The following is a 16,008-nucleotide window of genomic DNA, read 5'->3' as shown; positions in this document are numbered from 1 at the left end:
CAGGGGAAATCCCTTCCCCTTGGTATCTCATACACCCTTCTGGCTAAACTATCCATGAGATGTCAAATTCAGAGACAGCCTAATAAATTTCAGTTTTTAGGAAGCACAGGCTGCCTCAGCACGGGTGCAGAGTCCCTGCAAAGCCACAGTTATGGCCACCTAAGAGAGCAAAAGGGTATCAAGTGAAAAGATATGAGAACACAACTGAGGACAGGATGACTATAGTCCTCCTTGGATATATTACATGGGAATGGTTTATAAATTCCCAAGGTCTGTGACTGAAAATATCACAATGTCTGATTTTCTTGTTTTGTAATGGAGACATCCTTACCTTGCAGATACATTTCTTCTCCTTCTGTGAACATTTGGTTGCATCTGCTGCATCGTGCACAGCTTGGATGATAATGCTTGTCACCTGCCTAAACAAAAACAAGAAAGGAACATGAGGGACAAATGGATTGCACTGCTTTCTGAGCACTCATTATTTCGTGACTGACCACTGCCCTTTTCTTTCTAGTTCCCCTGTTTTGATACAACACTGCCCTGATGATGTGACAGCAGCACTGGGAATGTAAGCTCTGCCACCTCCTTCAGCCCTGTGGTCTGTCCTGTCCTCAGCAGAGGCCAGCAGTGACTGCTTGGGGAAAAGTCTGTAAGAGAAAACACAACACAGAGCAGCCTTTCCTCTTCACACCTTCCCATTCAAGTAACCAGTGTCTTTCTGGCTAGGAGCTACATCATAAGGTACCTGTTCTCCATGATTTGACAAACACCTTTTTAAATCTTCATCTGTCTAACAATCCAAGGCAATGAATGTCACACTGCAGTAAATTTGTGTAAACCTGCTGCCTCCTTGTTTTGCCAAACACCACATATTTTCTCAATTGCTCCATTGTTATGGAAGGATTTAGTCAATGAATGAGTTTTCAATCTGCCATTTGATTCCTTGGCCTTCTTCCCTACACTGCTGATATGGGTATTAGTAAAGAGAGCTTTCTAGAGCCAATTCTGGGACCATTAATTTAATTCTCAAATGCCTGACTTCAGAAGCTATACCAGCACAGATAGCCTGAGCTGAATTTGAACTACTGATGTAAAAGTCCTAAATACCCTAGATCCTGTTACCCAAATCCAAATCCACCGAGTCATTCAGTCTTTTAAACACATTGATACCCATAATAGGTAAAACTGATCAGATTTCAGGCCGATAATGACAGGAAAAATAAAGACATTAATATTAATGTGATTTCTTCTCCTTAGGAGACCAAAGCAATCAATACATTAACTTCCTCACATCATATACTAAGCACAAAATGTACACATCAGGCTTTTAAATAGAAAAATAATTAATGCTAGAAAATTATCCTTCTTAGTAATAAGTAAAAAATTCCAAAATTTTTTGAATTTGTATCTCACTTTCCAAACAAATTAACCTCAAATCCTTTTCCACAAATATCCCCCATCCACTGAGATATTATATGCACAAAATACCTGTTTACTCTATAGGTGACTTGTAAAATGTCATCAAAACCATCTCCTACCTCATCATACTTAAGACCGTAACACTACTAAATCCAACTATTCATTTTGTCTATTGAGAAGAATAACAACATATTATTGGTTCACATTTGACATTCATTACATAAGTTTTTTTATTTAAACATATTTATATGAGATAATGAAGTACATGGACTAAAACACCTGACAGCTACCAGAAAATCAGCTCTACCACCCAGCTCTTGTACAGGTAAAGCTGCACCATTCAATTTTAATAACTCTCATCCAGGAATTTCAGCAGTACAAGGCCAGAGAAGAGGACTCAGTGTGCTCTTAGTTTAGTTATACATTTCACTGTTCAGTTGCAAAAAGCCTGCACTTCTCTTAATCAAGTCCTTCATTTACTGTTGATTCTTGCATTTTAGGGGCAAAATCCACCAAATGGAGAGTAATGGGCTTTCAGCGTTTTTAGTAAAGCAGATTTAGAGCTATCAGGCAAAACAGGGTCTCTATTAAAAGGGAAAATGAGAACTAACTATAAAATATGCTTACTCAAGGAAGAAAAGCTAATGAGGGAGAAAACATAGAACTGATGTTTGACTTGCAGCAACAAAGCTAATATTGAACTAAGAGAGGAAAACACAGTTAATGCTCATTCTCTGTCATTTTCATTACTGGCTGCCTTCTTCATCTCTCACTCTCCCTAGCAATTATTTAACCTCTGAGGTGCCCCACTGGTTTCATCCAGGACTAGAATTTATAGGATAAAGAAATCCAGAATTCAGCACATTATAATGCACAGACCTGTAGCTTCTCTGAAGTTTTGTGTTCCTGGAAAACTGCTGATAAGCAACTGTCAAGGGAATGTAGTTCAAACCATGTACACCTGCCTCTTCCAAACAGCCAAAGGGATCAATTTCAAGTTTATCAGGTCTTTCCCTGAGACTGAAACAACTGGTTAAATCTTAGCCTGGTGTGAGTGATGATGAATGAACACCACGCCCCAGATAACACAACCCTGTAAATCCAAGTGAGAACACACCCTGCACTGGAGAGGTTTTGGGGGAGTCACTTATCAGAGCAGCTGCAGTTGTTGATGTTGTTAAACACTTCCAAAACAGTTTCGTGAGTTTTCTCCCCTTGTAATGTTCCTACAACTCATGAGTTGGATCTTTCCTACAGTAGGCATTTGCTGGAAAACATTCTGAATTTCAACTTATTCAAGACTCATCTTGCTGTGACTGACTTGCTGTGACCATCTGGGAAAATGGTTGCTAAATATCAGTCATTGATAATGTATTAGGAAAAACGTTTGCATCTACAGGTCAATGAAATATTCACACTTTCTAAACATCTGTTTTTGCCCTTTTAGGGCTACTAAACCCTCATTCAGTATGCTATTTCTGGGATCTCATGCTACTGTGCTGTGCATTAAAAGGTTTGCATCTCAATCCTTATGGCAATAACAGCTAACACTGATTAGGTGCACATTTGCCCCATTCTTCAGTCAAGGTGACAGAGGGTTAAAGGCTCTTGGCTTCTCACTGTGCTGAGTTCTCCTCGCCCCTTCTCAAGTTCACATCCAGAAATTCTTTGCAGTTCTCTGTGCTATGCACTGGGATTTGATCTATCATACTGCTTGTGGTTCCTTTTGAATAATTTCACTTTGGTTGAGTCATCAGGACTATCCAAACCATCAAGCACAAACTGTCACCCATATCTTAGAGGACTGTCCCTAAAATAGGATGGAGTAAGCTAAATTAATTGCTGTAAATACATTGATTTGCTTAGCTAGAAGTGCTAAAAGCAACCCAAATGATATTCAACATTTTTACTTTAAATTCTTAAATGGAATTTAATGAATTGACAATTTATTTTCAAATGAAATATTAAACCTATGTGTTGTCACTCCCTATAAAATCATCAGACATTCGCATGTGCCCTAAAAACAAACATCAGTTATAAATTTATGACAACATACAACCTCTTCTGACTTGCCTATTTATTTTCTACCCACACTGACAAATCTGAAATGGGTTCTCAGATAAAATCCCATCTGAACACAGCAGACAGGAGAAGTTAAATTAAAAAAAAGGAGAAGTACATTCTCATTTACCGAATACTTCTAGAGCCTTAGAATTGCAGAGTGAAGAAACAGTGACCTAAGGAATTCTACTAGCATAATTATAAATGTAGATAAATGGATGCTAAATTTGAGTAGCTTTCTATGGCTCTGCAAATCTCACTGACCAGTGACTCATCAAAGATGTAAGAGTTTTAGTTATTTTCCATATACTGCAAATATATATACTGTCCACAATATGCACATTATATGCAGGTTCATGAATGAAATAGATACAACATTATTTTAGAGAATATTAAGGATCTATTTATTCTGGTAATTTCAAGACTTAAACTGGAATCAAGTCTGTATCAACTTCAGTTTCCCAGTCTACAAAGCAGGTTAAATTACATTTACCTACACAGAATACTGTGGAGAAAGACTACGAAGGAAAACCATTATAGAAATGCACTCTTCATAACCAGTCAAAAACAAAGCCATGTCATCACATCTCTAATGCTTGTGAAGGACAGTTGGAGGGTCAATGACCAGGATTCATGGATGATGGACTCCACAGGGGAGCTGTATGTGTTTATTCTGCACAGGACATGTCCCAAGTACTGTGAGCAAAAAGTACAAACTTTATTTTGTATTATAACAATACCAAGAGCTATAATAATCGTTTACAATAAGAAATCACATTTTTCATACCAGATTTTTCATAGATCACCTTTTCAGACTCAGAAGCTATAAATTTCCAGCCTTTTCTCAACATGCTATTCTCCCAAATGACTTCAACTTGGATGTTACAGATCCTCCTCAACTAAGAGCCTCTGTGGACTGCTGACAGAGAGGTTTGAAGGCTCCCTCTAATGGGGTGGGGTAATGACCAGAGTTAGAGAGGTGGCAGAACAGAGGCACTGGGTTACACAGCGTGTGCACCCAGCTTAGAGACCTCCACCAGTGTAAAAGGTAAACTAGAGGGTTAGGAAGTACTTGAAGCACCACCTGAACACCATTCTGTGAGCTCCTGTACAACCTTCTCACCCTGCTATGGTCCAACCTATTCACAACATACACAGTGCTCATTTGCCTTCATTTTAGAAACTTTGCTTGTTTGGGAACCTCCTGAAGACTGTACTGTCACTCCTAGCTGTCAGGGAAGGCAGTGGTGTGTATTGCAAGGATTATTCCAACCCAGGAGCTGCAAATACACCTGCAGACAAGCCAGAACAACTTGTCCCAAAAATCCAGCTGAAAAAGTACCTGCACTGAGCTCACGTAGAGCGTTAACCCCGGGCTAACAGCACTTCAAAAGCCAAGGACTGTATTTTCTGAGCCCAACCCCTCTGCCCCCACTTCCCACAAGACTAACTTTTATTCTCTGAGTGCCTGTAAAGCTCTAGGCTGATTAAATAAATGTTTTCCTCTTTGGTGAACGTGAGAGCTTAAGATTTCCTATTACTCATGCCTTCAGCTCTGTCCTTCCTTCCAGAACAACAGCGAACAAGAGCCAGAGAGAACAATAACAAGGATCCCGCTAGGAGAGCTCACATGCCAGTGGGTCTGGTAGAGGAAGAACTAATTACCAACAGACATGTTCTGCTGGCCAAAGGACACAATTAAGTGCATATTTGTTGTGTTACATTTGCACAGCTGCACTCCTTCACTCTCCTTTCAGAGGTAACTTGGCAGTCACCTGACAGCTATTAAATATGTAGGAAGCTTTACTTTTCTATTTAAGTACTACAAAAACTATTATGCAGTTGAAAGAGTGCATTTGAGAGTAAAAGCACTTCCCTTTTTTTCCTTTTTTTTTTTAGTTTTTATGAACAGCTATAATAGGCCCATTTGAGAGAAAACCTATCCAATACTTATTCCTATCGTGACTCTAAGGAGAATGACTTGATTTTTTAACTCTTTTAAAACTGTAGAGCAGCACAAAGAATAATTCAGACTCATCTTTCAAACCCCTTAAGGAATGTCATGAATTGTAAAACAGGAACTGTGGCAGTAGTCTACCATTTTCCAGTGAAGCTTTATTTTAATTACTTGCAGAGGTCACCGAACCTTCAGCCCTGTTTGATGTTTGGTGTAACATCAAATTCCATTGTTTCCTTCTCTGCAGGCTTCTGTGATCTCACAAGTGGCTGGAACAGCATAAACACTATGAAGACCAAAATTTGCTTCTAATAACATCCTGACCCAAACTGTCCACTCTTTTTTCCCAGGCTCTTGTCTGTTGAGCAAGTCACTACAAATATCTGTGCTCAGGGAAAAAAAAAAAAAAAAAAAAAAAAAAAAAAAAAAAAAAAAAAAAAAAAAAAAAAAAGAGCTAAGAATCTACCATAAGTTTCTTTATTACTACCAATGGAAGGAAAGTGCAATAATTTTTTTTTAAATATTAGTCCTTGTCTAATATGCATCTTTAAAATTTGGACCTTCTAAAGCTGTTTTTGACACTGCTGTCAGAATATCTCAATAGAAGCAGCTCTCAGCACAGCCTGTGCCTCTCTTCAACCTGCAGGAGGATGGAGCAGCAGGAAGCAGAGCTCACACTGGCAGTTCCCAAGCTGATGGAGCTGCAACAGACAAGGCTGGGGAGAAGTGGGAAATGGAGCGTGAGGCTGTGACTGTAAATCTGAATGACAACATGCATGGAAGAGACATGGGAGATCCCCTGAGCCCACCACTGATTGCTGGGCTGCCTTGGGTGAGACAAAACCCCAGCTGCCCTGCTCTTATGAACACTTGCACTGTTAATTCATGCCCAGTGTCTGATTTTGCACAAAAATACTTCCCAGCATTACAACAGTGACTGACAATGCCATGCTAGCATATCCCTTAATGGATGGACTGTAATAAACTTTGTAACTTATTAATGTTAATTCCATTGACACACGATATCGTTATACCCATCAGCTGCTGCTGACAGCAGTGCAATTATTCACTGCATGGTTTTTCCTTATAGCAGAGACGTGAGTAATCATTCAGTCAATTCCCACCCGTGAAACTGCTCTGCTGGCATGAAGAAACAGCCCTCATGGCAGCTGAAGAACAACTGGACTTGCTTTAGTAAGGTCCTGCAAGTTGTGATTGCACTGTCAGCTCTGCTTTGAGTTCTCGCTTTCTTGCAACACTCGAAGTTGAGCAAGCTGCACTCACAGGTGAGATGCTCAGCTATCAATTATGGTCTTTATGGAGCTGTTTATTCTGTCTTTATGGGGAAAATCTACCTATTGCTACACACAGGACCAAAGCTGAGAATTCATGCTACTTACACAGTTAACAGCAGTCAGTACAAAGAAGAGAATCCCACTCAACTAAAAATTGTACTCTAAGAAAGGAGCCCAAAGTGGCTGGCTAGAATCTTGTGGACAGTACAAAAGAGCAAAGCAACTGCAAACACACCTTTATTGCCTACTGCCAGGATTTCAGCATCATCTCTGTTAGGATCTTGTGTTAGGTTTATGCACAAGAAACCTAATCTCACTAACTGAATAAGTAGTTAATCAGAAGCAATCCAGAAGAAATATATGTACTATATTTTATATTTTGTTAAGTTTCATTTGTATCCAATTATAATACAAATCTGTGAATTCACTGCCTTCGTTACCCTTATTTTAGGTGCATATGAAGGCAAAATCCAGCACCCACCATTTAATTTTCTTGTAAACTCCATTTATTGCAAAGATTCTTTTTTTAATTCTAAACTCCTCAGCAAAAAGTACCTGACACAAATCCCTTCTCTATTTCTCAACAATGCTGGAACAGGTACAGTTTCTAATACAGGTATGGGCTTTCTATATCTTCTGTAATCCTTAGGCTTCACAAAGCTTTAGATAAGTAAATATTCCTTTATCTTGTATGCATTTTGTCCAGCATGATTTTTGACATGAAAAGATACTTCAGAAACTGAAGGACCTGCTTAGAGCCACATTCATATTGCTGGATTAGTTTGTAAACAGAATTAACCAGCAAAGCTACTTTACAGTAACTCCACCACCGTGCCAAGGGCCTTTTCAAAGTCTAATGCTGGAGTAACTGTAGTTTTGACTCCAGCAGCCAGAAAAAAGCTTGCGCTGACTGCAAGAGTGCAGTGTAGGTGTGTTGAGCTGTACTGAGTGGCCCATGTCTGCAGGATGGTGTAAAGCCATCCCAGCCCCAGGCCAGCCTGCTGAGAGCAGAGCAGAGCCCTTGGCTTGGTTCAGTGCCGAGTGGCAGCTCCGTGGCACAAGTGAAGGGCCAGCAGGGAGCCCTGGGAATGGATTTTGTCCCGGATACACACAATATCCAATCTCCCACAACACCGGGGATCTCCCGCTTTCCAAGACATCCTCGTGTTTTCCTTCGTTAGGCGATGACAGAACCACTGAGTTGTCAGGAATATGGGACTTGAGGAGTGAGACACGACCCTGTTTCTCCTTTTAACTCTTCACGTGAAGGGACTGTTGGTCCCTCCACCCCTTCCTCTGGCTGGACCTCGAATACCAGAGTCGATGTCTGTGCATTAGCAGGTGACATCCACTGCAGCTGTGTTTGCAGTGCTGCAACAACAGCTCCAAACCCATGGGAAGTAACTTGAACTGGAAAGAGCTTCCTCAGTCAGCAGAAATACAGCTGACTCCAACCTGCTGAAAGTTAGCTAGAAAAGTCGCTAACAACTGACAAACTGCTTTGTATCTTAAAAAAACTCAACAGGCTATTTCGTAAATCAGAAAGTTTTGCACTTAAGAGTAGGTAATAAATACTGGACCTCATCCTAATATAAAAAGCTTTTTATCATTTTCAAAAATTAGCATATATCTCCAAACATGATTTGACTACATGTAGGGACAAACAGAAATAGAGAGCAATGTTAGATATGTATATATAATTATACATGCATCTGGCATTTGGAAGGAACATACATATTCCTAAATCTTAAAGTAACCATAAAAGGAAAACCAAACAATTTTTAAGATGTTCTGCTGCAGGTCCCAATCATAAGAACTCAGATAAAATTAACTAAAAAGAAAAAAAAAAAAAAAAAGGCAATGACTAAGTCATTAAATTAGAAATAAATATAACTAACAGGAAAGATAAATTTACCAAAGAAATAACTAGGAACAGTATGTTTAAAGTCAATAAAAATCTTTATACAGCATGATGTGAAAAAAACCAAAAACAGATCAGACAAAATTTCCTTGTCAGCTGTAGATGAAAAATGATGAAAATGACAGGCAAAAGGCAGGAATGTTCAGGAATGAACATTCTTTAGGGTCTGCATTTGACAATGCCAATTTCCTGACTGACTGAGCAAGATTTTTTTTTGTCTTTTTCATGAATCGAGATGTGCAAATTATTCAAGACCTGAATAATTTGAACTCAAAGAGGCTTAAGAAAAGTGTAGCAAGGCATTGCTCAGGCAGATGGCTCTGCTAGCAGGGGAGGCTCTGCTGAGCCAGATACCTCAGAGATGACTTCCTTCAGCCCACAGCATGAGGTACCGCTGGCCAAGACAAGGATACAAAACCTTCCCTGGTAAATCTGCTGGTGAGTCACAGGCAATGCTTGTTTAAACCATCTAAACCAACCGAGTATGTCCTAACAGACTGCTGTAAAATGCCTGCAAATGGAGAAGGCAAGGCCCTGGGAGAGTGAGAGCCATGTTCTCAGAGGCAACAGCAACTGACAGAGGCAGTTGGGGAACATCATTAAAATCTCCCAGAAAAGGCTGGCACTGAGTACCTGAAAGGGCCTGCTCTTCTGACCATTTAATGTGTACAATGAATATAAAGGAAAAGCAGAAAAAAATTTATAACATTGGTGAGTGCCTACACAGGGATTTGCAAAAGGGAATTCAGTGGAGAAGCATCAACACAAGGTGAACCTTCAGCTGTGATCCTGAAGGACTCAGAGTCAAATCATCACTCAGATAAAGGCTTCAGAGGGGACTAGATCACAATGGCAAGTGATTGAAAGCAAAGAAAGGATGTAATAGGAGGAAAGAGCAGCAGCTTTTCAATCCCACTGAAAACTCTGTGACATCAAAAAGCTGGAATTAGACAAATTTAACCTCAAAACAAGGTGAAGTTTCTAAAAAGCAAAGGTAATTTAAGCAGCATGAGGGAAATTTTTTGGCCTTGCAATTGTTCTGCAGTATTCATGACTGGGTAATTTCCCAAAGGATAAGCTTTCATTTGGTTTCTAGGGAAAAGCTCTGATTTTAAAAAGAGAAGGTCAAGCAAGATGACTTTAGCAGTGCTTCTGACCTTAAAATCCATTCCAATGGGCATTATATAGAGAGAAGATTTTACAAATGCATCAGGCAGCTCCTAGGGAGCACAGGTCACACTGGAAAAATTTCAGGAGAGTTAAATGAGTTCACTGAGACTTGTCTGGGCTAACCAGTAAAATTCCTGGTATAGCAGGGGCCTTGCAGCTGGAAGGCAGCTTTGCTAATCTGACTTGTGGCTCATTGAGACAGTTCAAGTACAAGGCCAGGAGAAGTTCTGGGGTTGGACGATCTGCATCAGCTCCAAAACTGCTCCTGACTCTGAGAGCTCAGCACTGAGACAGGGCTCTGTGCCCTGGGGAAGGCTGGGAGAACAGCTCGAGGAAAAACTCATGTTAAACCGTTCAGTGGGCAAGTGTAAACCACTTTCTGACTGGTGAAGAAAGTGAGAGTTAGGGAGCTTAAGCAACTCACCCAGGACCAAAATTAATGCTTGTAGCAAAACCACACAGAGAAAAATTCTCAGAATCCCAGCAGTGGACAGCACTAGACCTAAGTAACTGCAGCCAATTTTCTTGTTCATCTCACACAGAACTGCCTTTCCAGCTGTCAGAAGGCTGATTCAGGAACGATGCAAGCTTTGGCATGTGATTCAGCAAAGCCTGGGCTCCATTCTGATATCTGCATTCACTTCACAGGGAGTGTCCCAAAAACAACAGAGAAACAAGAGTTGCAAGGGCCAAAGGAGGGGAGCAAGCAATTAAGCACGAGGTCAGACTCAGTACATCCACAGAAAACAACCAGAGAATCTGAAACAAAAGTAGCCTGTGAGAAAGAAAGTAGACTGCAACATGCAATTTATGCCAGTTTGTACCAGGGAGACTGATGGACTGTCCTGACAGGGAAACATCTTATGTGGCAATTAAGCAGGGAATATTTTCTTCTCTTAGTGAAAGCAGGGAGTATTTTTTCTCTATTAGTGACTACAGCCTGCTCTTGTAGGAAATGGATCCTATTGCAACCAGTGTGATCTGATAATGCTTCAAAAAGCTTAAAAATGGGGTTTTATCCTTGATTAACTGCAATGCTACCTACTACCTTTGGAAATCTCTTACAGCAAGAGATCACAACAAATAACAGATGACTACCTAGGGAAAGGACAAATTTACTTCTAATATTTTTCTTCACAGTCACTCCACAGTCATCCATATCAGTTATGAGCCTGTATTTGACTACATCCAGGCATTCCTTAGGAATCCTTGGTTTGTAATTCTGGCCAAAGAATTGTTACACTAAATTTAAAATGGAAATAAGAAAGGGCATCAGGGCAACCTGGATATTAAATGCAGAGAAATAGTTGACCCTTTTTCAAAAAGGACAACTTTTATTAAATGTCAGACCACCAACATGTAATCTTCTAGAAGCAGAGCCTTTTCTTTTTGGCAAGAAATACTTTTTTTTTTTTTTCTCCCTATTTTTCAGTCTTATAACTGCTGATACACATGATTTCCAATTACAGCTGCAAAACTATGCAAGTACATTTTTTAATCCTTGCTGGCAGGAACATCCAATCAGAGTATGTATGTTGGAGCCAAGACACAGTCGGGATTTTACTCCCTGTCTTGTTTACTTCAGCTTCATTTAAAAATCAAGATTTCTAATTACCACAGAAAAACTATTCCCACATATTACTGTCATGACAAACAGGAAAGAGCTGATGGACATAAAGCAGAAAGGGATATCTAACAACATTTACTGTCATTTGATCTTCAACTGACTACAGTACCTCCATGATTTTGCCTCAACAGTAATAGTTCAAGGATGATGGTGAGATAAATCTGCCTAAAGTTTCTTACTGCCTCAGATTTTACTCTTCTCACTCCTAGGGAGAAGTTTCCAGCCAAGATGCCACACCTTTACAGAACTCTAAGCAACAGCAAATCCATCTTTATGCAGAACAAATCTCTCTCTCCAAATCCTACATGTAAAAATCAATTTCTTAACATTTTAACTTATACTGAAATGATTTACAGGAGTCATTTCCTTGACCTCTGCAAACCACAAAAAAATCCCAAACTAGTTTCACAGATAGTTGAAATGCCAGAGTATCTGAAGTGCTGGTGATGAAAAGATGCATCTCTTACTGTGTGCTATTTTTCCTTCTTAAAAAGAAGGAGGCTTGTAATAAATGTCACACATGCCAGATAACTTTCCAAAAAGCTTTTAAATATGTAGGATCTTCTAATGTAGCATGAACATATTATTAAAATCTACCCATCTTGTACTTCAGGTGGTCATTTCAAACATTTAATCACCCATAAAATACCACCATGATCATATTTCTTCATCTGTAAAACCACCTGCTCAATAAAGACAGGTGTTAATTCTGTGAGCTTCAAAGTACTTAGAGATTCCAAACATATCTTTTGGGTTAGTATTTGTTTTTCTTCAATTTTTTTCTCCCTCAGGAAAACACCCTGACAAAGCAGACAAAAGAGAGAGGTGACTGAGTCCTCATGGAGTGAATGCTGAGCACAATACCCGGATGGAGCCTGGTACAAGCAGGTGACAGCTACAGACTTGTCCCAACAGGCTCTTCTCAAGTTTCAAACACGTTACTGCTGCATTCTTCCCAACAATTATTTTTTATGGGGGATTGGTATAAGTTCTAGCCTAGACTTCTAGAAGTCAGTTGTAAACTGACTTTCACTGATAGGAAGACTTAAAGCAGGACTCGAAGGTGAAACATCAGAATCTTTCAAAAAACAATTCACCATTTCATCCATTTTTCGTTGTGATCTCAGTTCAGGAGAAAGAAAAAGTAAGTGGAGGAAATAATTTCACATTGCTGCAGAGTGCACAGCCACATTCCCCTGCCACCACATCCCACCTGCCAGTTGGTTCAGTTCAAACACTCTGGTGCAGGGCTCATGAGTAGTTTTATATCTCTCGTGGGTAATTTTGGCAGGTAGGACCAGCATAATGCAAGGTTTAAAAGACAGACAGAAGAAGCAATGGGGGCCACAAAATAAAAATAGAGTATTATGGTTTCCCAGAGAATAAGATGTGTTCTGCAGTACAACCAAGCAACTGAATTCCTAATACAATTGTCTAACACTAATAATACATTCATCCAGGTAAGTCACTCTTCTGCTAAAAGCTGATATGTGTTCTGTGCACCTCTAAGACATGAAAAAGATACTTATTTTGTCTGTTCCATGCTACTGGAATACCTGCAGTGGCTGTTTGTCATAAAGGCTGTCGGGGGTGGCAAGAAACTTTGTGGTCATATAAATGCCTCTACTGAAATATCATTTTAAAGACTTTTCATCAGACTGCTTATGTTTTTTAGCAATATTTAGTACAAGAAACACACCAGAGAATATTTAACTAAATCAACAAGGTAGATGCTAAAGATGCTTTGCTAGGATATATAGATCCTAATCAGCAACCCTGTACTCACAAAAGCAATTTATAAAGATAAGCCATAATTTTATAAGCACCTGAGAGATTTCACAAATCCCTTTGTGGCAATAAGGAAGCTTTAATTGGTTATTTTTTCAAATTACTTGTTACAACCTGCTCTTATTATTCACTATCTTTACACCCTCTTAACATTCCTCCCCTTCCTATTGATGTTCAAATTGACTGAAGGATGGTTTCCAAACCACTGCTGAGAAGTTAATGCCTTGTGATTATGCTGCCATAGCAACTGAACTTCTGTTAGGGCTCTGTCAACTTCAGATATTGTTTTGTCATCTTTATAAATCAAGTCTTTCCCAACTACAGTTACCCCTCCTGCCAAATTCAAATTTTTGATGGGGTGGAATCACTAAAATCCTGTTAGAAAGATTTTTACATCAAGCAATTTATATTATTTTTCTACAGGTGTATTTATTCTAGATTTTTGATCTTGTGCCTGATGTGGTAATAATTACAGCAGGGTATTTTTCATCAGGGAACGGTAGTCTAAATTAAGTTAAATCTATGCTGCAACTCAGCTACATAGGCAACCTGTCTAAACCATTTACCCATATTCTGAGTTATTATTAAACTTTTCATTTCCCTTTTATCCAAACAAATGCCACATTAAGGGAAAAAAAATCAGTGTTCATCATTAAAAATGTGTGATAAATGTAATAATTTAAATGCTCCACATTATAAATGTGTGATAAAACACATTTCTCAGCAAAAACGCAGGGAAACTAGAAACAAATGCTAACCTTATTTCCATAAAAAAAAAAAATCTCGAAAGTGCTCAAAAGAGCCAAGAAACTCTATCAAGAATTATTTAGGATAGAGAACTGCATTGTTCCTCCATACAGCAGCAATCAGCCGCAATCAGAAACAACCCAAGCTCTGTGCCATTCTCCTCTCTTCCTGGCACTTTACAAACGTGTAGCTGCGCTCTCTTCATCTAAACCGCAGAATTATACACAGCCTTTAAAACAAAATTCCTTCTGGGCACAGGAACAAAAGCACAAGTACCCTATTATGATTTCCAAGCTATTCAGTGCCATCGCAAAGCCGCAGCCCCTTCCCTCCCGCAGGAAAGGCATGGCCCTTTCCAGGTCAGCTCTGGTTTCACAGGAAGCGGTTTACCTTCTGATGGGGATCTTTCAGTCCAAGTGCATTTCCTCCGCGGCTCCGCCGAGGCTCAGGCAGGAGCAGAGCCGGCTGTGCCTGGAGCTGCACCCAGCCCGGAGCCTCACTCCTCCTCCTCCTCCCTCAGCCCTCTCCTGCACACACCCACCAAAACCAGCAAATAACCCTCCCTGCACATCCAACCCACTCGGGCTGCAGCTCGGCCATCGCACTCTGGGAAAGGAAAAGGGGAAGAACCCCCACCCGGGCAGGGGCAGGACCATTTCTCACCACTTCGGTGTGTCACTACTTGATGTCGACACAATTCAGAACATTTTTCCCTCGGGGAGAGGCATCTGCTCTATGAACTCGGTGCTCTCCTCCTCTGGAAATTATTAAATATTACTTCCACAGCTTCTGAAGAATTTATACAGCCTCCTGGGTGCTGGTCTAGTTTTGGTAGAAACACGTAGTTTAACTGAGGTTGTACTCTAGCCCAGTTCACACTGATGCAGCCCAAGTGCTGAGGCCACTTCCCACACTGGTACCTGTATCCCTTTATCTTGTTTGCACATTGTGGAGTGAGGTCATGCTTCAGTCACACTCTATGAACACAGGATGAGTTTTCAAGGGACTCTGTGCTTTGACCCTATCTGATCTCTCCCAGGTATTCTCCATAATCAAAAAGGTCTCTGTGCTCTGCTGTGCACACCTGACTAAAAGGCCAATGACCACAGCATGTGCTTCTGCTTTTGTTATCATTTACCTGGGACGTTCAAACAACATGGTCACATTTTCTCCTTTATTCTAAAGGCAGTAAAATGAAACACAAACAAAGCAAATCACAGAACTAACAAATCACAGATGAAACTCTGCTGCTGCCTCTCATAACTCTGTGTCTTTTTCCTCTGGATTACTGTGATGTGTGTAGATTACAGCAGTGACTGGGAGATCCTGGTTGAGAGCAAAGCCTCTCCCAAGCCTGTAAGACACTTAAAGTAGGAGATACCTAATGCTATGAAAACAGAATAGTAGTGCATTCTTCAGAGATATTATTTTTTCCACAACTTTGGAAATCAGAGACTGATCCATCCCATCAGTCTCTGTTCAGTTCATTAATTGCTTCATCTATAAAAGTGTTTGAGCTTTTTTTTCACGTCAACCTGTATTACCAGTACAGGTTGCATCATTAAAATCCAGTAAATTAAATATTTAGTGATACTTCCTGCATTATTGTTATGAAAACAGCCTTGCTAAATACTTCATTTGGCAAAAGAATATATGCTACTTTGTCATTTAACATTTCTGAAGAGAATTGAAATAATTCTCACTTTAAGAGATCTCTGCATGGCTCCTCAATCTAGAAAGTGTTTTAAGAACACAGGACCAGATACAGGACTGTAGTGAAGTACCTAACTAAACTGTCCATGGATCTTTGCAGAGAAGGGTGATGTTTTCACATGAGCTATGAGCCTAAGTCTCCTTAAAACAGAATACTTAAACATGCAGGCTGCTGAGTGTCCCTGGAAGTCAGTCAACTGAAGCATCTGAATGCTAATACTCACATGAGCAGAGCTGCTCACATGGGTGAGTGTTTGCAGGAGGCAACACTTCAACAACATAGACATTGTTCAGATAATTCATTTAC

The 16,008-nt window shown here is 40.0% G+C and overlaps 1 protein-coding gene across 9 annotated transcripts in view; it reads right to left on the bottom strand.

Moving 5' to 3' along the window:
* Nucleotides 1-16,008, bottom strand: part of ABLIM1 (actin binding LIM protein 1) — a 192,069-nt gene that overhangs the window by 49,997 nt on the left and 126,064 nt on the right. For all 9 annotated transcript variants that reach the window (XM_066323535.1, XM_066323537.1, XM_066323536.1 and 6 more), the window contains exon 7: nucleotides 332-419. In XM_066323535.1, coding sequence (XP_066179632.1) covers nucleotides 332-419 — 88 coding nt within the window. The remainder of the gene's footprint in view (nucleotides 1-331; nucleotides 420-16,008) is intronic.

The sequence above is a fragment of the Sylvia atricapilla genome, chromosome 8 (genome assembly GCF_009819655.1).
Source record: "Sylvia atricapilla isolate bSylAtr1 chromosome 8, bSylAtr1.pri, whole genome shotgun sequence".
Lineage (NCBI taxonomy): Eukaryota > Metazoa > Chordata > Aves > Passeriformes > Sylviidae > Sylvia > Sylvia atricapilla.
Note: the sequence above shows the minus strand (reverse complement) of the source record. Positions and strands in the feature narration are given on the sequence as shown.